This window comes from Colias eurytheme, chromosome 16 (genome assembly GCF_061535395.1).
Source record: "Colias eurytheme isolate Ceu_HAF_F1 chromosome 16, ilColEury1 Martin Lab GWU primary, whole genome shotgun sequence".
Classification (NCBI taxonomy): Eukaryota; Metazoa; Arthropoda; class Insecta; order Lepidoptera; family Pieridae; genus Colias; species Colias eurytheme.
Window position 1 is genome coordinate 6,912,859 of NC_142995.1, and position 21,007 is coordinate 6,933,865.

Below are 21,007 nucleotides of genomic sequence, written 5' to 3' on the forward strand. Positions count from 1 at the left end.
AGTGGTTGTGTGTTGCGTCGCTGACCACTGCCGCCCAATCCCGTCAATCTCGAACGGGATCTCGTCATATAATGCGTCGGGATTGATCCCGAAAAATTACACGAGATCTCGCGAGATCGGGATCCCGCGGGATCGGGATTGCATTCCCTACTACCTACTCACCTTAACATGCATTTTGAATTTATTAATATTGTAATTTTACCCATAATTACAACCCAACACAATAATTACATCAATTAAACTATACCACTCGAACTCCACATCAAACAGGAATCTAAACGCAGATCGAAGCTCGATTATTTTATAGTTCGAATAAAAACAATATAATCGTCAGAGGCGGAGCGTATAGCAGAAATATCAATTTGATAGAACGCGGGCCGATTCGCCGTGACGTAACGCCTTGGGGCGGGGCTTCGAGCGAGAGGGGGCTTTGTAGCAGCTCGCATCACACCAGCTTGTGTTAGCGCCCGAGCCGCTCGTGTGCCCGTGCCGTTCCGTACTGCGTGCATGTGCCGCCCGTGAGTGCATCCACGTGCCGTTGTGGCGTGTTGTCAATCCGTGCCCCTTAAACCGCCAAAATTCGGGTGAAGAACCGTGAACCGGTGCCGGCGTATGCCATGGCCGACGCCGACCGCGATTCAGATCTTGGTGACGACAGCCCCGTGGTAAGTTTCGATTCACTTGCAGTTTACATGTTAATTGTAGGTACTGTAGCTGAAGGTAGCTCCAGTTGTACATGCATTGGTTTTGCATATTATTTGTACTTAGAAACTATTGTTCGAAACCTGTTTAATTGAGAAGCTACAATTTTTATTAAGTCATTTTTTGTCTAATGTGTGCATGCATTGGTTATTTGCAAAATTGTTTGTTACTTAGAAATGATTGTTTCTTACCATAGTTGAGCATTTTTGTTAAGAATTGTAGGTAGATAAGTTGTAATTACAATTGTTGATAAATAAGCGGCTTATCAGTTATTGCGTTTCTTTGGCATGTGTTCTAAACATGATTCATAAATTAGGAAGGTAGGTAGTTTGTATTCAAGTAATAATAATAGATAGATGTTCTACAGTCATTAGTCAAGATAAAGTAATCATTAAATCTGTGGCTTTTAGTTTCATTTTAATTTTCTTTTGATAAATTATATGCAGAGTCACAATTTCTATTCAGATTCATATAAGAAATTGAACATTCCTATTTCCTACCTAGTCACTAAATAAACACACAGTTTACGTTTTACGAGGTGATTTCAAAACTTGAGATTTAATAATTTTTAATAAAGGATATTTTTTTATAATCAACTTACCTATATTACCTATACCTAATTCATCGATACATTTAACTTACATACATTAGGTAGTAGGTAGGTATCTAGGTACATAAAATAAATTAACAGGGCACTTACCTATCTATTGCTTGGTCCTTATGTCCTTTTGTAATTAATAAGGGACCTTCCCTTATTAATTACCTATCTCAAACCGAATTTCTAAGAATATTAAATCATTACTTCAACAAATTAATTCTCTCTTTGTAATAAATGCAAAGAACTTCTATCATTGTACCTATTTCAATATTAAACAAAAGGTAATACCCAAATAATCACTACCTGAAGATTGTACTTTTTTGCCTATAGAAATCTCTAGACTCCACAATTTAACATTATTTTTACTTCATGTTCTATCTCGTGGTGTTTTTCATTGCAAAAAATCAATTGCTTTGTTTTATAAGATCCCTGTTTAACAAATGTTCAGCCATGTTCAGCTACCTGGGTACGTATTAACCGTTATAAAAAGCTTATTATTAAAGTAAACATAATCGTTTGAGCTTTTGCAAAATGTGAATAAAATATTTTTGAATACTTACAAGTTACAAGTTTTGGAATGGAAGGAATAACTTCAGCGAGAATTATGCACAAAAGTAAAAAACACATAAAATTCAGTACTTACACAAATATTTAAAGTTGCATAGTTTTTTCAAGGAAAACGTTAAAATGTAATTATTTTATGTCACTTATTAATTACTTTGTAAATATCTATTGATTAAATATTATATTTAAATCTAAGAAAGGTAAAAAATTACTGCATTTGTCTTAAAAGTAAAATGGCGTCGGGTGGTTTGCAGTCTGCACATGTGCGATGTTGCCAGCTTTGGCGGCGGCTTTTAGGAAATGGCGCCGATATGATTATTAATAACAAATTTTGTCCCGGATTTTATAATACGGGATGAAAGGACGACCCTTCCAACATCTGTGACGGCTTAGAATTTGCTTATTGTTTATTTAACGGCGACATTTTCGATTTCTACGCTTTAATAGACAGTTTGTTTTAAGATTTTTTTAACTTATTGTAAGTACATTTACAGCATTTTTTGAAATATGTTGAACATAAGCTACCTACTTGTATAAGTGTTCCACTTCACCACACCACATTCAATTTATGGTATCTATGTAAGACGGGCATATGAAAATGAAATTGACATCTTAAAAATATGTTTGCCGTTTGCCAATCTATAGGAACCACGTGCAGCTAGCCGGTACATTGTACAAAGAGATGCATAAAATGATGTATTCTTAGAATAACTTTGGATTTTAATGATCTAACGGAACTGAATCTGACGGCTTCATTATAACCTACCTGTAGGTATAAGAGATCGTTAGCCGTCTATTTTGGTCTAGACGTATAATGTTTGCGTTTGAGTTAATCATTTATTCAGCGATGTGTCTAACGCTGGCGACATCTCCCGGGAGGCCAAAGCTCACGCACAATTTATTATCCCCACTCAACGGATAGAGCCACAAATTAATTAATCAAACCTAGCTGTCACTCAGTACACAATCGACTAAACTTAGCCCCGATTTGAAATCTCGTTTCCTTTTCCTGTCGACACCGCGACGTTTCATTAATTGAAATAATTGGCGATCTCGGTGGATTTATTTTTTCGTGCTGACAACACTAGACGACGTGTGATATGAATTAATTTAGATTTTCCTTGAATCGCTGAATATCTGGTCAGTTTTTTCACGTAAATATGTTACAACCTGATTTAAAAGCATGAACACATAAAACAGTTAATAGAACACAAAAATTGTGAAAAAAGAACGAACCACTTAAATGGCCTACATTGAAAAAGTAATAAAAGGACCTCAGAGAAATAAAAAAAAAGTTTAATTTAAATAAAGAACGAATCACTTAAATGACGCACATATAAAAAAGAGCCACACACGTTAACGCGTAACGTTAAAAAGGGGTAATGTGTATGGGTGTCAAAGAATTCGGCAGGTGGGTAATTCTAATCTCGCTACCTGGGCGCGTGCCCCGTGACAAACCATTACAAAAACTTGATAGTGATACCTTTTTATTATTATTATCTGTGAAGTATGGGTAAAAACTAAAAACTAAAAAACCATAGACATGCAATATACAAAGACATGGGTTTATTGGATGATTCATGAAGGTTTTTTTTGGTGAATTATTTATGTATATTTGTTGTAAATATGTTAACGATTATGATGTTATACAATACATATTAGGTTAACTTAAAAACATCATGTTTTAATGATTTTTATTGGAAATTCATTGATTTCTCCAATTTAGATAAAGGTGTAAATAAGACTGCGTTCATTGTTACAATTATTTTGATATTTACTTACTACTTAAGTACCTAAGTACATACTTACAAATCTTTAATACATCATTACACAATAAAATTGTACTGAGCTAAAAAAAGGTAATACGGCCATATGCCATCTACAATTTGATATCTATTGAAAGTGTTCCTCATTCAAGATTGCCTTTGTCATTTTGTATGTATTTGCATACAAATAAAACGGCTGACTCGTCAGATATAACCTCCTTCACCTTTACACAGGAATCGGAATACGATCCTTTATCTCTCATTTATATTCAATATTTCTGTCGTAAATAATCCTATATTTATAAAGGAAGGTGTGGGTTCGACTTGGACGTATATCACACCGTAACGTAAATACTTCAATACTTCAGAGCGTGAAACAAAATGTAATTAAATTTGTTTTCTCACCATTTACAAAAGGCGTTAGTGTTACCAATTAACACCGGTGTTAATATATCACAGAATAACGTACCTAAATAACGTTTTATGTTTGAAGGAATAGTGTTGATATCATTTATTCAAATTATTTAATGAAATAATGATGCGGTGTGATAGGCTGACGACCTTTAAGAACTTATTGTTTGTCAATAATGACAAGATTGTTTTAATGATTATCCTCAGTCAGTTTTTTTAAAGCAACGAAGGTTTTGTTTTGATTGCATTTAATTAAAAGTAATTTAATATTTACTATTTATCAATTTTTGCGAGAATCTACCAGGAATTTATCTGATGTTTGAAATAAATACTTCTGTGTTTATAACTTTTAAGTTTTTTGTGTAGATATTATTTAACATTAAGTATAAAGAATTCTTCTAAACCATTTTATAAATCCCTATATATTTTCCAATAAGTTACAATTACTAGAACATATTTTTATTCTATAAAAAATAAGTATGTATTAACAATTTTCTCTGACTTAAAATATAAAAAGAAATATAAGTAATAACCTAACGTTTTCATATAAAAACATTATAATATTAAATTACATCATAACCATACGTTTTAATCCAATAATTTCCGTCTTCTGCAGTAGATTATTATTTATTGGATTCTAACGATAAGGTTTCATTGCTCCGATTTGTAATAATGTACGTTTGTTATTTCACACAATATTTATAAAAGTATTTTAAACCGACTTTGCAAAAGGAGGTTATTGTATGATATTTTTTATGTTTTTTGCTGCGTAATTCGGTAATTTACTAACGAATTAGACTAAGGAATTAGAGGTTTTGATAGTAATTGTTTCACATTGGGTCAATTTCAAGCAGGAAATTATAGGTTGTATCATAAGTTGTAAGAAATAAGTCGCTGTATGTGAAGCTTATGTGAAGTCTTTATTATTTATTATTTATATCTATTGCTTATAAACATTGGATTCGTAGTTGTTTAAGTTCATTAATCATTATAAAGAAGAGATTGCTGATATTTCTATCTTATTATCTAGTTGAGGATATGTTAGTATTTGATCTTTGATGGAGGACTAAAATGTAAGATTTTAAAGATATTAGATAATGAATTATGATTTAGAGTATTAATCAAGTTAAATTTTGTAGTAATAAACTAAAAACTAATCTAAGTCCTAATCTAATTAACGATAACAGTAGGTAACTGTGACTTAACAATAATGAAACGCAATAATTTGATACCCACATTGAAATGTAAAATTTTATTGATTTAGCTAAGTTACTACACAATATTGCTATTAAATTAATACAACATTTCGTAATGAATTTATACGTTAACAATAAAACCGTTAACCGACATAAGTAGCAATTTTAATCAACATTATTAATAGGAATGTTATATTAGCCAATAGGGAAGGTACAGAATAAATTACCTACGTCATGCGGGTACCCGCTCGCAAAACTACGTATTAATATAAAAACATCTATTTCAATTAAATTTCCAATGAAAAATCGATCTAAATACATTACAGTTAGAGTTCGTTTTAAACAATCAACGTATTTAATTGCTGATATAAAAATATTGTTAATCGAACGTTATTTTTGCTTGGAAATAATTGCTACGGGTTTCAGTTTAGGTTTTTAAGAAATTGTGGAATTGCGTCATATCGTATTACTATTGCGAATTGAAAATAAAAGAATTTAGACCAGATTTATTAAAAACAACCTAATGTTGGTATGTTGTGCTTATGCCTAGGCATCAAACTATTGCACTCTGTAGTCTATGGTATCTCGCATCCCTCTTGTCATTACCTCACCGGCAACAGTCAATCTGCATGTTTATAATCGCATTTGTATAAATGATAGGGCGGTATTCGTATCGGTTATTATTGTGTCATAGTTTCAGTGTTAGTCGGTGCAAAAGTGTATTGGTGGTTCTTGGGTGGTATGACGTCATCGAACGTAACTTTTTTTCTCTGTGTAGTTTAATGACAGGGTTGCCAACTTCTACTACTAAATGCTACCCGCTACCTTATAATATGATAAACGTTGTGTAAAAAATAGACGTTGAAATATTCTACTTACTCTTTATTGCATAGCTTGTTGTAATTTGGTTATATCAAATATTTTTAATACCTACTGAAAATAATCATCCAGGTATAACTTAAAAACTATAAATGTTTTCAAAATAAAATGAAATGGAATAATTGAAATAAAATAAATCATTGTGCAATGAAGATCATCAATACACTAAGGGCCGATTTTTCAATGCTTGGATAAAACTTATTCGTCGAATCTTATCTTATATATAAAAATGAATTGCAAAATGTGTTGGTAAGCGCATAATTCGATAACGGCTGAACCGATTTCGATAATTCTTTTTTTATTATATTCCTTGAAATACGAGGATGGTTCTTATGTAGAGAAAACGTAAATATGTACCACGGGCGAAGCCGGGGCGGACCGCTAGTCTTATATATAAAAATGAATCGCAAAATGTGTTGGTAAGCGCATAACTCGAGAACGGCTGAACCGATTTCGATAATTCTTTTTTTATTATATTCCTTGAAGTACGAGGATGGTTCTTATGTAGAGAAAACGTAAACATGTACCACGGGCGAAGCCGGGGCGGACCGCTAGTAATGTATAAAACTACCATTTTAAAAACGTATTCTAATTGCCCGTATTTTTTAATATTATCGTGTAATACTTTATTGGACAGATAAGTTTTATCCAAGCATTGAAAAATCGGCCCTAATAGGTAGGTACCTACTACCTACAGAGTACAGTTATAGTTTGCAATAAATAATAATGTTGTACTTATGATAAATCTAAATATTCGTCATTTCATTACACAGGTGTTAATTAATAAAACATTTTATATCTTGATTCCGATAATCGATGACTACATATGAAAACTGTAATAGACAAAGATGATTCATAATTTCATATTCTCAAGGAAATTAACGCGAACAAAAGGTTTGAATAAAATATCAACACAATATCATTGAGATAGGTATACTACGTACTAGAGAGGACATCGCTACAACACTACCTATTTGTAAAAAAAATTGATTACCTAATCGTCTCAAACTCATTTTTTTTTGGTACATTGATTGGTTTTAATTGATAAGTTTATTCATATTTTATAATAAGATAAACAATATTTATTTGTTACATTGATTGGTTTTAACTTTTAATTTATAAGTAATAAGAGGCAGAATATCTACAAACTAGACATCTAATAATACCTTACAATATGTACCTACCTACATTTATTGCATTGGGATTTGGGACTGAAACCTTCGAATAAAAAGGAAAAAGTATTATTCATTGTTGGTTACGATCAATGCTAATATTATTAACTGAAATAAGGAACATCTCTGTTCAACACCATTAATAAGTTCCTATAAATTTTTCTGTATTAATATTTAATACCTATAGGTGACTAATATCATAACTTTAGGAATATTTAATTAGGATCATCCACACAACAAGTGGATATTTTTGTTAAGCTAGCTTATGATAAATTATTGTTTTGGATTTCTATAATCTTATTACCATACATACCTATACAAAACGTCAATCGCAACAGCTTAAGAAACATATTCATATAAGAACTAAATACCATGACTTCAGATTGTTCTGAATATGTGCAAAACTAGAATTAAAAGTTTTCTTTTTAAAAGTATTGCGTTAAACCATCGACAAAATACAATACATTTAGCATTGGAATAATATTTAGTGCATGATAGGATTTAATTCAAAGTTCATTTTATTAAATAAACAGCTGCGCTTCGCAGTTTCACCCGCGTGGCTCTGCTCCTGTTGGTCTTAGCGTGATGATATACCTATAGCCTTCCTCGATAAATGGGCTATCTAACACCGAAATAATTTTTTAAATCGGACCCGTAGTTGCTGAGATTAGCGCGTTCAAACAAACAAATTCTTCAGCTTTATAATATTAGTATTTATAATATTAGTATCTGTGTCATTGATTATAAATGTATATAATATCAATAAGCATACACAACAGTTATGTAAACCAATAGCAGTATCAGGCAGCATATGTGGGACTTCGCGAAGACATATGAACATTATAATCGCGTTCCGATATTGGAATCGTTGCACGTCTTACCTTAATTAAAAGGCTCACTGCGACTGTCTTGGATCAGGGGTGGTCAACTGTTGGCTTGTACTATGGTAATACTTGAGTGTTATGTAGTGTGATATTTATAGTGTGAATCGTATCTGAAATTTGAAGTTATAATAGATTGGTAAGGAATCTGCGTATTTATTTTAAGGAAATTTTGATTATGTCTGGTGTTCGTTTTGTTCAGTGTGGTGCAGAGTTTGTGCACAAGTGTAAACATATATGAAGGTCCGGATCACGTTGTATTGGTAAGGATTTTCTATAATATTTGATTTTGTCAAATGAAAGGTGTCAAAGATGTATTGTCAGGTATAAAATGTATAAAGAGGGGGGAAAATAGTTAGAAATTAAATAGGATTCTAATTTCGATATTTAAAATAAGTAACAATCATTTATTTTTATATTCAGTCGCTTTGTCAAAACATCACTAAATTACCCACCTCTCCTCAATAATAATGACTTGCAGTTATTTATCAAATTGAAATCTCAAGCAATTTGGTACCTTTCAACATCAGAATATTAATTATAAGTTAAAAATATAATAATTTAAAAATAACTCATGATAAGGTTAAGCAGCCCTTCCTTACACTGATTTGTGTGACGCAGACAGATCGACTTACAGTGTCGGTTTTCCTTCAACATTATTATATTTTTTCTTATTAAAACGTTTAGAATTTATTTCTGCCTATTAATCATTTGGAATAATAAATTCGTATAATTATTTTTTCTAAATTATTCAGACGATAATATGTTTAAAAGTCTTAAAACTTTTAACCTGTAAGTACATACAATCTATAAAAGCGTAAATTAATGTTATTACAATGATATGATTATTATAAATGTTTTAATTTGTTTTTAAATATTATTATCCGTTTAGTGCAAAAATATTCATTAGGAAAATAACAAAAAAGAAACGTTGGAATATTTTATACATTAGATTTCAATGATTGAAGTCGTTAATGTTTTATCATTATTTCTAATGTTATCGCCTTCCGCCCGCACATTTAAGGAATTTAATCTTCATACATAAACATAACTATGTTTATACTGTGTTCATTCGTTCGATACATTTCAATTAAATGTTTTTTAAACTTGCTATTGCTATATATTCATTAGGAATTGTCATTTAAGTAGATACACTCATGGAAATGTTCCTTGTTTTAAGTGTACATTGCTCGTTTTGTTGGAAAAACGAACTGATTACTTGAAAATCTTTCATACAGATGCAGCAATTGTCATGTCAATCCTTTCTTAGTCATCAAACCAAGCTCAATCCAATTTATTGGCGCCAATCGAACAAGATATAACTTAAATCAATATTAATTCCATTATTGAACTATGTGCTTCGGAATATAGAAATGTAATCGAGGCGCCAATTAAGCAAATTGTCCTTGAGTCAATATTGAAACTGAGATGTTTATTTTAGAGATCATCGAACAGGAAAATTTAAGAAAGACATATCTTAAGATTGTTGTGATTGTTCTACGGGTCAAGGTTAAAGCTTTTAACCCAGTGTTATAGGCAGTGGGTATTTACCTACTTAGTTAAATTGCGTTTTTACTAATTGCAATATACCTTCTACCAAAGACACTACTAACTTACCAGTATTATGTGTGTATACGACTGATTGATGAGATGCAATTGTTAAGCAAGGTTAAGCAAGGTGACAGAGAAAGAAATATCTATGGTATAAAATGTTTATGGTAGGTATTCTCCTTCTCTTTGTTAATAGCCGATCAGCAGTGAGAATTTGCCAATGTCCAGTTTAAATGTCTAAACTCTATGCCTCTATGGTATTCTATACAGAACATTTTCAGTCTTTTTGCGATCTGCTTAATTGCAAAGGCAAATTAAACCGTCAAAGAGTTTTTGCGCAGAACCATCAAACATTCCCCTTCCCTCGCGGTCTCCGTGCGGTACAGACGTGTGTAGCTTATTCTTATAAAGTGAATTATTTATACTTACAATATTAGGCGCTCATAACCTTGAGGATCGCACAGTTTTGAAGAGTTATAAGAACGCCCATCGTAACACAATCATCAACCACTGTGAAAGACTGCGATAACTACAAATTACGCTCGACACAATCACAATATTACATCGTTCGAGTACCACGTGAATTATATGGACAAAAGTGATCTGCATTAATGAGCAGGATATTCATCTGTGCGACGAAGACAAAAACTCGCGTGAGTAATCTACACAGCTATCGCTGCTTTCAGTAGCTACGCTAATTACTACCTTACGCGGGAGACATAGCTCATACGTTCCACAGTCCACTTACTTAACCGTATTCTATTATTGTTTACGATGTCTATCCAGCGTTCTCCGCCAGTTTCTTGTACTCAACTTAATACACCGAACGTCATAACGCAATATAATTCAGATTCGGCCCTAAACCGTCCATGCAGTCGGGATGCAGATGACAATTACTTCAATATCACCAAACGCCAAAAACGAAGTCTTGCTGAATGTCCTATGCCGTCCCCTTCGTCGATTTTGGACATAAAAAATATGTTTACTGATTTAAAAGAACAACAGGATCGCAAGTTCGAATCTTTAACTAAAGCTCTCACTACGATTATCACCCAAAACCAAGACATACAAAAATCGGTTGAATGCATTACAAGCCAACATGAAGAATTGTTATCAAGAGTATATGAATTAGAGAATGAAAATAGGGAACACAAAAAGAAAATAGCCTACTTGGAATTTAAATTAGATCAACTCGAAAAATCAGCCCATTCCAGCACAATTGAAATAAGGAATTTGCCTATACAAACAAATGAAAACAAAGAATCTCTCTTCAATATTGTGACCGGTTTGAGTTCAATATTATGTACTGATTCAACTATTAAACCAACGGACATTCGGGAGATATTCCGCACAAAGTCTAACGCCGTAATAGTGGACTTTACAACAACGCATCATAAGGAGAAACTTTTATCTAGTTATTCTAAATTCAATAAATCGAAACGCCTTACTAAAGATAAACAGTTAAATACAGAACATATTAACCTATCGGGCGCGCCTCGTAATATATTTATCACGGAATATCTATCCTCTAAATCACGAAAGGTTTTTTACATGGCTCGGCAAAATGTTAAAAACAATAAGATTTTTAGCACTTGGACAGCGCACGGAAAGATTTACATCAAGAAGAATCAGAATTCGACCCCAGTCCGTATAAACGAAGAGGCGGATTTATTGTCAATACTTGCATGACTAGTCTTCTTACACATTAGTTATAAATATTTTCTTTTAGTTTTATTTCATCTGTATAAGATTCTTAAAATATCTATTCAAGGATATATTATCTACTTGGAATATTGTACTGTTTTAGTTTTTATATTATACAATTTTTACCTACCAAATCACTTAAAATCAATTACACCACTCCTTACACATACACAATATTATACACACAACACTCATACTATCCTATATACAACGTTTACATTTACATCATTACAATCTCAGTTAATAAAACTCAAACATTGCCATATAATAATTATTACTAACACTATTGTAATAGCCGCTGCTAGTATGTCTGATCGGATTATTTTATTTTATTTTTTCTATATATGTGTAGCGGCCTATGCCGCTGACACCTAATGTTCATTTAAATTATAATGACCGCTATTGAGAAACTTAATTCCGATCTAGACAGCATCCGAGTGGCTAATGTTATTACCTGCAATGTTGAGAATATTAAAAATCATATTGGCACAAATAAATTTAACCTTAATATACTATCACAAAATATCCGCAGTATTAATTGTAATTTTTCTAATCTACTGACGCTTATACATAGAACCGAAATAACCTGGGACGTTATAGTACTAACTGAATGTTGGCTCCCTTCTGCGCGACACATTCCAAACCTTAACAACTACAGCCATGCATCATCTACTTCTCATAAAACTCAAAATGAAGGAGTCGTTATATACTTTAATAAAAACCTTCCCATAACTCACGAAGAACCTTATATATGCGATGCTAATTGTTTAATGTTATCTGTCAACTCTGAAACTTGTATAATTGCTATTTACCGCCCTCCAGGCCAAACCAATACTTCAAACTTTGTCAATTCACTAGAATCACTTCTAACCAGACTTAACTCTTTCAAAAATATAATCATATGCGGTGATATCAACATTGATATCACACCGAACACAAGCGATAAACGTTCATTTGAATATCTTAACATCCTAGCTAGCCATCGAATTCTGCCAGGCCATAGTGTTCCCACTCACGGACGAACATGCCTAGACCATGCCATGATACGCTCTAGCTTAAATGTAACATGCCTAATAATTGAGTCATCTATTACAGACCACGAATGCGTTGTTATAAGTCTAAATTTCAACATATCTAACTATAAATCTACTCATGTATGTCATTCAATTGATTTTGATGGGCTTGAAAATGACTTATTAACTACTAATTTTCAACAAATTTCTACCTTCTCCGACGTTAATCTAGCTACAGATAAATTTGTATCGCTTTTATACCAACATATAAAAAATAACACGCGTATAGTCAAAATCCCATCAAGGCAACGGATCTTTAAGCCATGGATCACAAAAGGGCTTTTGCGTATTATGAGAAATCGGGACAATCTATACATTAAATCAAAAAAACATCCGACTAATGAAACTTTAAAACTCATTTACAAACGTTACAGGAATTTCTGTAACTCTTCATTAAAAAAAGCAAAGCGCAACTATGATAAGCAAGCTATACAAAAAACTAAGGGTAATACTAAAAAATTATGGACAACTATCAAGGAAATAAGTAACTGTGATAAATCTGGTAATCATAATTCTGCTCTTTTAAATTCATGTGATCCCCAAAAAAGCGCCAACGACGTTAACCAATACTTTTCTCGCGTAGGCGAAAACTTAGCAAAACAAATTATCGACTTAAATCATAATGCGTTTCCACAGCAGCCACCTAACCACCTTCCTGTTTTGTCCCCACCTGTAAATTCCTTCGTTTTACTTCCTACAGACAATGACGAAATCTCTCATGTTATAAATGGTTTAAAGAGCGACTCTGTAGCTGGTAGTGACCTAATTTCAGGAAGAATTTTAAAGAAGTACAGTAAACTTTTGACACAACCTATCCTACATATCTGTAATCTTGCCATGGATTCGGGCACATTTCCGAGAGCATTTAAATCAGCCCTTATTACTCCCATTCACAAAGGAGGCGATAGAGACTGTGTCAGCAACTACCGACCTATATCCATTTTGCCAACTCTTTCCAAAATTTTAGAGCGACTAATCAATAAAAGACTAATTAATTTTCTAGAAGTAAACCACCTACTATCATCCAACCAGTTCGGTTTCAGGCGCTGCAAAGCTACTGGCGATGCTGTGCATGAATTAGTTGACTCAATTATCACAAATTTAGACTCTAAAAAGAAATGTTTAACAGTATTCCTAGATCTAGCTAAAGCATTTGACACGGTCTCTATCTCTCACTTGTTGTATAAATTGGAACGATTGGGTATAAGAGATAACTCCCTAAAACTATTGACTGACTACCTATCTGATAGACGACAACGCGTGAAGCTCAATCATGACGTGGTTAGTGGGGAATTGTCTGTAAATTATGGCGTTCCTCAGGGCAGTGTCATCGGCCCCACCCTTTTCTTGGCGTACATAAATGATTTGTGTAACCTACCTCTTTTTAATGGGAAGATCGTATCATTTGCCGACGATACCGCGCTATTTTTTGTTGGTGACACTTGGGACAATGTGTTTAAATATGCTCAGGATGGATTTAATAAGGTCGGGCATTGGCTACGCCAAAATATCCTAACGCTAAACATTTCCAAAACTAAATATATGGTCTTCGCTCATAAGGTCAATCTACTACCACCTCCTACACTCGTCATCTCAGCTCATACTTGTCCCCCAAATCACGTGAACTGTAACTGTCCTGTACTAGAGAGGACTGAAACTATAAAATACCTCGGTACCACTATCGACCAACTTTTATCTTTTAAACCCCATGTAGACACTCTAGTCTCCAGACTGCGAAAATTGATTTATGTTTTCAAAAGTCTTACACATGTTGCTGACAGAGAGGTGATAAAAATAGTATATTTTGCACTTTGTAATTCACTGATAGATTATTGTGTTACATCTTGGGGCGGTTGTGCAAAGTCACACCTTATTGAAGTTGAAAGAGCTCAACGTGCTATCCTTAAAGTGAGTGCTGGACTTCCATATCGTTACCCCACGTTAGAGCTCTATAGAATGTGGGGTGTGCTTTCGGTCAGACAAACATTCATACTTCACACCATTATGAAGCAACATTCAAAGCTGGTATTTGACCCCACTTTACTCAAAAATAAGCGCCGTAATAACACAATTTGTTCATCTGCCACCTATTCATCAACTCATTCACATCATTTCTTTTGCTTTTTGGGACCCTTTCTTTATAATAAAATAAATAAGAAATTAAACATTTATCCCTTGAACAATTACAACTGCAAAAAGACAGTTTCTACTTTTTTAAAATCACTGGATTACCAACAAACCGAAGACCTTCTTAAACAACTCATTTAAAATTGCTGTGGGCTTATCTTTCTACTGCAAATTAATAACGCTTTATGTAAACTGATATAAACATATAATCACACCTACACATTCGATTAATCACACAAACACATACACTTGCGCACACACTTACTTACACACACACACACACATGCGCTCACACACACTAGCATACTAGCACTAACACACTCACATTCATACCTTTTAGATTTGGTAGGATTAAAATTAAATATATATATACATATATATATATATATATATATATATATATATATATATTTTCTCTTTACTTTTTTTGTATTAGTGTTTTTAAGGTAAAGTTGTCTTCTTATAAAATTTGTAAAACTTTATGCATTTTGTAGGTACGTAAACTTGTGTATTCTCGTATGATATCCGCGAGAGGGGCTGGTGACCTGTACCTCAGACTTCTATGTAGTCTATTTCAGGCACCAGTTTCTCACAACGTTATCTTCTACTGTACATTGTGTAGTATTAATAAGTTTTTGTAACCTTTCTAATGTTGTGAGAAACAAATAAAGACCATTTTATTATTTTATATTATTATTTTCACAGTTTAATCATATTAACATTATAGGTTACCCTCACCTAGCTTTTACTGACATATTTTTGAATGATGGAAAGCGAGTGCAATTTATAATTATGCACATCGTGACTAAGCTCAAGTGTATCAATCATCCGACCACGCCCATCGCACTAAGCGCTTAATGCTCTCTTTGTGGTACTAACGTCTGTGTTTTTGGTTTTATGTGGAATTTGGCAAGGAATATTTGGAATTTGACATTTGGTGCCTCACGTTTGATCGGTGTATAATGTGATACTAGATGTTGTTACTTATCTGTGACGCAAATTTGAACCAAATTGGTTTTAAGAAATACAAATACGAATGAAAGAATGAAGAATTATGTAGGTAAATTATAATTAGATGATGATTTAAACAAAACATGGAGGAAGAGATCTTTTGTTCACCATAAAATGAAAAGTATAGAACAAAAAGTTTGCAAATGCTTATCAAAATATTAAATCAAAGCTCTTTACTAGTTTCATTTCTATTTATTTGTCTTTGCCTATCAACTTGTTTCATAAAAAAAGTAAGTAATTGGAATCAGTGAAGCAAACATTTCGAATTTATCGATTGTTCAAGTAAACGCCTAGGAATATTAAGTAGACGTGACACGATAAGTTATTGATTTAAAGCAATTTGATACCCAATACACTGCACTTGGTAAGACTTGGCTTCTATGCGAGCTTTGATTACAAATCGGATCGAGGTAGGTACAAAATATTAAATATTTTGACACATTTTATTTTATCTGTGTTAGTATTTAAAAGCTAATTGCACTACTATAAATAAACTAAAAGATATTTTCGAAATGTAAGACATGTCCAAGTGTATTTTTCATTTGATTTGAATTATTTTCAATTTTTTTCTTCATTTATTCAATTATCTCAATTAAATCGATCTATAATAATATACATAACTACCTCGATTTACCCCAGTTTTATAATAAACTGTATCATTATTTATAAATATATTAATAAATCTGTTTCTTTTTTAATTTTTGATATGGCAATTATTGCACTTGTAAGGTTTCCCGCCTTGAGACGTCGGTAACTCAATCCAAAGCACTAGTATTGATATCTGATAGCTCCATCGATTTATTATAGGGCTTATTTTTTATCGTTATTATTTCTTGCTTAACTAGGGACATAGGGATATAGGGACATAGGGACAGGGAAAGCGACTTTGTTTTATACTATGTAGTGATAGTGATTACCTATTATTGGACGTGATATATATAGATGTTATATATCTATGCTTTAATAAATATTTTTTTAATTTTCGTATAAATCTATTTATTCGACTTCGTTGCGTCGCTTAGACACATTCAAGTAAGTATTATTTGCTTAATTCCATCTGTATGTTTACCAAAACGGCTCAACCAAAGATTACATACCGTACTTTAATCTAGCTACCACATAAACAGACAACACATCAAATTAACCTCTTAATTATTTACTACCAGTAAAACGCACGTCCAGTTTAGCTCGACCTACCCTACCCCTCATGTATGTAATAAAATAAGGTAGATTAGGGAAGAATGGAGAGCTCTCAGGGTTCAAGCAAGGGTGGTCGTTTGGGGAGCAGTAAAACGCTTGAGGAAATAAAAATGGAACTGTCTGTCAGGACAGGTGTATTTTTCCAAGGCAGCTGAATTAAAGATGTACTGTGTTCTTGATGAGACTTAGCGCTATTTTCTGGGTATTGCGATGTTTCATGTCGTACAAAAGGATGATTGCCATTCGTTCAATCGTTCAATCATTCAGTCGTTGGTTTGTTTCATATATAAACAAATTCACCAATTTTTAGCTACATATCATAAATAAATAAGATATATTTTTGTTCAAATATTGTACAAATTACTTTAAGGTTTTTGTGTAATTTGTAAGAGGTATTACCCAATTTAATTTTTGATGGAATATCTACAACAAATACGAGTGACGTTCCTTATTTCTCGGAAATCGGTTAAACCGTAGGATGTAGGATAAATAAAACGTCTTGATCTTTGTAATAATATTGTGTACTTCGTCGTGTTAGCAGGTAAATTCTTATTGACGTTAATGTCAACGGATGTTTGCTTATTTAAACATTGGTTAAGAAAATCAATATATTGTTTGAAACTAATAAATGTGAACTTTATGATTCGTAATTGGTAGGTATCAAGTAACTTGAATTTTCATATACAAAATTTTATTTGTGAGTATTGAGAAATCATATTGTTTTTATAAATAAAGGTACTAAGTATCTTGAAGGTTCATTTACACTACAGTTAGTGGTAGGTAGCGGATCCTTTGTTTGACAACGCTTATTGCTTGTTTACCGTTACTTCCTTCCAAAAACTCAATCATAAATGATATTTTAATAGTCACGTGTTCAAGAAAGTTAATTTTCAATAATTGTTTAATTTGTAACAGATAGTTTTTATTACTTGCACATAAATAGGTATTTAAATTTGTATTTTTTATATTTAAAATAAATAATAAAATACAATTTTCGTAGTAGGTGTATAATTCAATGGTACATTATGATTGATGTTTTTTTAAATATATTTGTATGTATCGTATTCATTAATTAATTTATTGTGAAGAAGATTAATTTTAGTCTTTTATTGTTATTAACAATGTGGTATTTAAATTTGTATTTTTTATATTTAAAATAAATAATAAAATACAATTTTCATAGTAGGTGTATAATTCAATGGTACATTATGATTGATGTTTTTTTAAATATATTTGTATGTATCGTATTCATTAATTAATTTATTGTGAAGAAGATTAATTGTAGTCTTTCATTATTATTAATAATGTCACAACAGAGCAGATAGTCACCGAAGCATGAATCACAATTATAAATTAAAAGCATTATAAAAGATATTCACTGGTTTGAATAGTGTTGAGCGGCGTTAGTGATGTGGCGCCATGTTTGTTAAAAAGAACGAATGATTAATGAAATCATTCCTTTGATGTCTTTGTTAAAACTATTTGTAGAATGGAAATTTAATTGTATATTTAGGGTTGAGTAGGTATACCTGTAGATCAACGATCAAGATTCTTGACTACTCACGACTTTTGATTTTTTTTTAATCTTGTTACCAGCGCGTTGTGGATTAGTATAGGTAGTATTTTTGAATCATCTGTCATTATTAACTTGGAATTACTTTTCATTACACACAAGGAAAGCTACATAATGTTTAAAGGAGCCTATATACTCAATAATTGCCGCTGATTGTTTCATGGAAGTGTACGCAAAAAATAACATATCAATTTCCTGAGTTCTGCATATCGTGATCAGAATAAGCGGATTCTAATTGCCTACTTTCCCGTCACCGGCTAAGATGGTGATACTTGTTATTATTAGTATTAAGACTAGTTATCGTGCGACCTGCCTATCCTCTAATTATGCAGCCGCAGGTCCCAGAAAATATATGCATTTATCAACCGTTAATTCGTATGATACGATCCGTGAACGAAATGAGTAAACGATTCTTATGAAATTTTATAGAGTATAGTGTGAGGTATGAATCTTGATAGTCTTGATACCAAGACAGTTTAATTAATTAATAATTAATAGTATGAAGTAAGTTTTTCAACAGCGTACAAGTCTTGATGTCGTTCTTGGTCATTACTAGATCTTAAATTTTGTATAATAATTTTACTCTTTTCGGATAATTTACCTAAATAAGCCTAAACATTTACATAATACCTATGAAAATCTTCATCAATGATAAAAAACCTCGAACCATTCGAAGTTTTCTCATAATTTATAAACTCTATTATTATAATATTGGTGTTACTAAACGGCATTAACTTTTTATTAGGACCGCTTGTTACCTGTTCTACCGTTGTCAGTTCAGAAATATTAATAATTATCGTAATTCGATCAAATCATCCTAAATTAAACAGTAGCGATTCCATAGGAACAAAGAATGGCATGGAGCTGCTTCTATAATTAATTTATTACATTTTATCTATACTTAGTCAGTATTTAATTCAACATAATTATTATTATGATTTGATTATAGATTGGTCTTTTACATGTTTACTTTCATTGCAGATTAATTTGTATCGCTCACAGTATCACAATATGAACATTGAACAATATACAGCGTTACGGATTAACTGAATCATAAAGTTCCCTCTACATAATAAAATATTGATATGTTATCAGGGAAGAAATAAACATTTATTTAAAAAAAAACATGTAAATAAATAACATAAAGAGCTCCACTGTTCCGCTCGCAGATAGCGTGTTAGCATCTCGATCAGCGTGAGAAATCGTATTATATCGCACGCTGGCGTGATTGACGCTGGATGCTTTTCGCCATTGAAGTGATTGCCGCAATCAGACTGTAATGGTGGATTGTACTTATCAATTATTCTTGTTACGATGTTTGGAATGTGATGCTATTATTATATAGAAGGTAAAGAGACGAAACATGTAGAAAAAGGTTGATTTTATTTTACTAAAATTAGTATTGAGTCCGAAAATTGGTGGAGTAGTAGTAGTCTTTTACAAATCCGCTGTTGAAGCTACAGGCTGAAACCTTTTACAAGAAACGAAACAAAATTAAAAGACCTCTCTCTTTTTATTATATAAAATTAATCTTAAAATATTAAAATAAAGGTTAGTTACTCAAATTAATGAGAATTGAAGTTGGACGATAAAAATATTAATTTGCAAGGAATTAGCCGTAGGCGTTCGTGAGAACATGCAAATTGACTGATGCTTGATTTTGTACGAGTGCATTTATCATTAGCTTTTTAAAGGAAATCGTTTACTCTATAACTAGTTTTGTGGAAATAAATTCCATTCGTTGAAGTTATGGTGTAAATAATAGTAGAATTTGGCTTACCCACATTATTGATTGATACTTAGAACTAGTTGTTTTTTTGTCTGCTAGGTATTTCAAAAATAAGTTAGCCAATAATTTAATCTTCTTCCAAATATTTTTGTATTAATATCAACTTGTATGTATGATTGTTTAATTGATAAATACGTATAAAGATTTAACGACATTTTAATGCAAGTTTTAGCAGTAGTAGGTTTTAATTTTATTTTTATTTAATTTAAAGCATAACGTTTAAACTTCAAAGCAATTATTTATTTCATACAGCAGCTGTCGTTAGTATAGTGATTTACATGACGAAATGCGATATTTTAATGAATGGTGTATTAATTTTAGCAGTTTCTAATTTTAATCTGACGAAAATATATATAGTGTAGGTATCTATATTTAATTTTGTGCACCCCTGTATGTGATGCTAACCGATGTTTTCTTTTTGTGCATGTAATAAGCAGATTGTTTGAAGTACCTATTGTAAAAACAGGTAATACATTTATTTTATTATTATTAAAGCTCTTATTAATATGATTAAAAAGCTTTGAGTCTTACAAGTACTTTGTCACTTCTTTCAAAATGTTTACATTTCATTAATCAATTGTGGAGCATAGTTTTTTGATTAGATTAAAATAAGTTGTACCTACCATTGTTGTACTATACAGTTGTACATACATATCATTTATATTTTATCGTTAAAAAAATTATCACATAAAAGTAAAAGTTAAATTGGTAAAATTGTTAAAGATACCTTTGTTATTTTAGTTCTTTAATTATAATTTTAAATTTATATTTATTAACGCCAATTTATTTCTTGTGGTAAAATTCAAAACG

The 21,007-nt window shown here is 31.9% G+C and overlaps 1 protein-coding gene across 4 annotated transcripts in view; it reads left to right on the top strand.

The window, feature by feature from the left end:
• Positions 1-467: 467 nt before the first annotated feature.
• The window catches only part of retn (retained), a 108,117-nt gene continuing 87,577 nt past the window's right edge, over positions 468-21,007 (top strand). For 3 of the 4 annotated variants that reach the window (XM_090111063.1, XM_090111064.1, XM_090111066.1), the window contains exon 1: positions 468-665. In XM_090111063.1, coding sequence (XP_089967189.1) covers positions 618-665 — 48 coding nt within the window. In that variant the 5' untranslated portion in view covers positions 468-617. Of the gene's footprint in view, positions 666-20,634; positions 20,664-21,007 lie in introns of all 4 variants that reach the window. The other variant, XM_090111065.1, reaches the window with a different exon arrangement.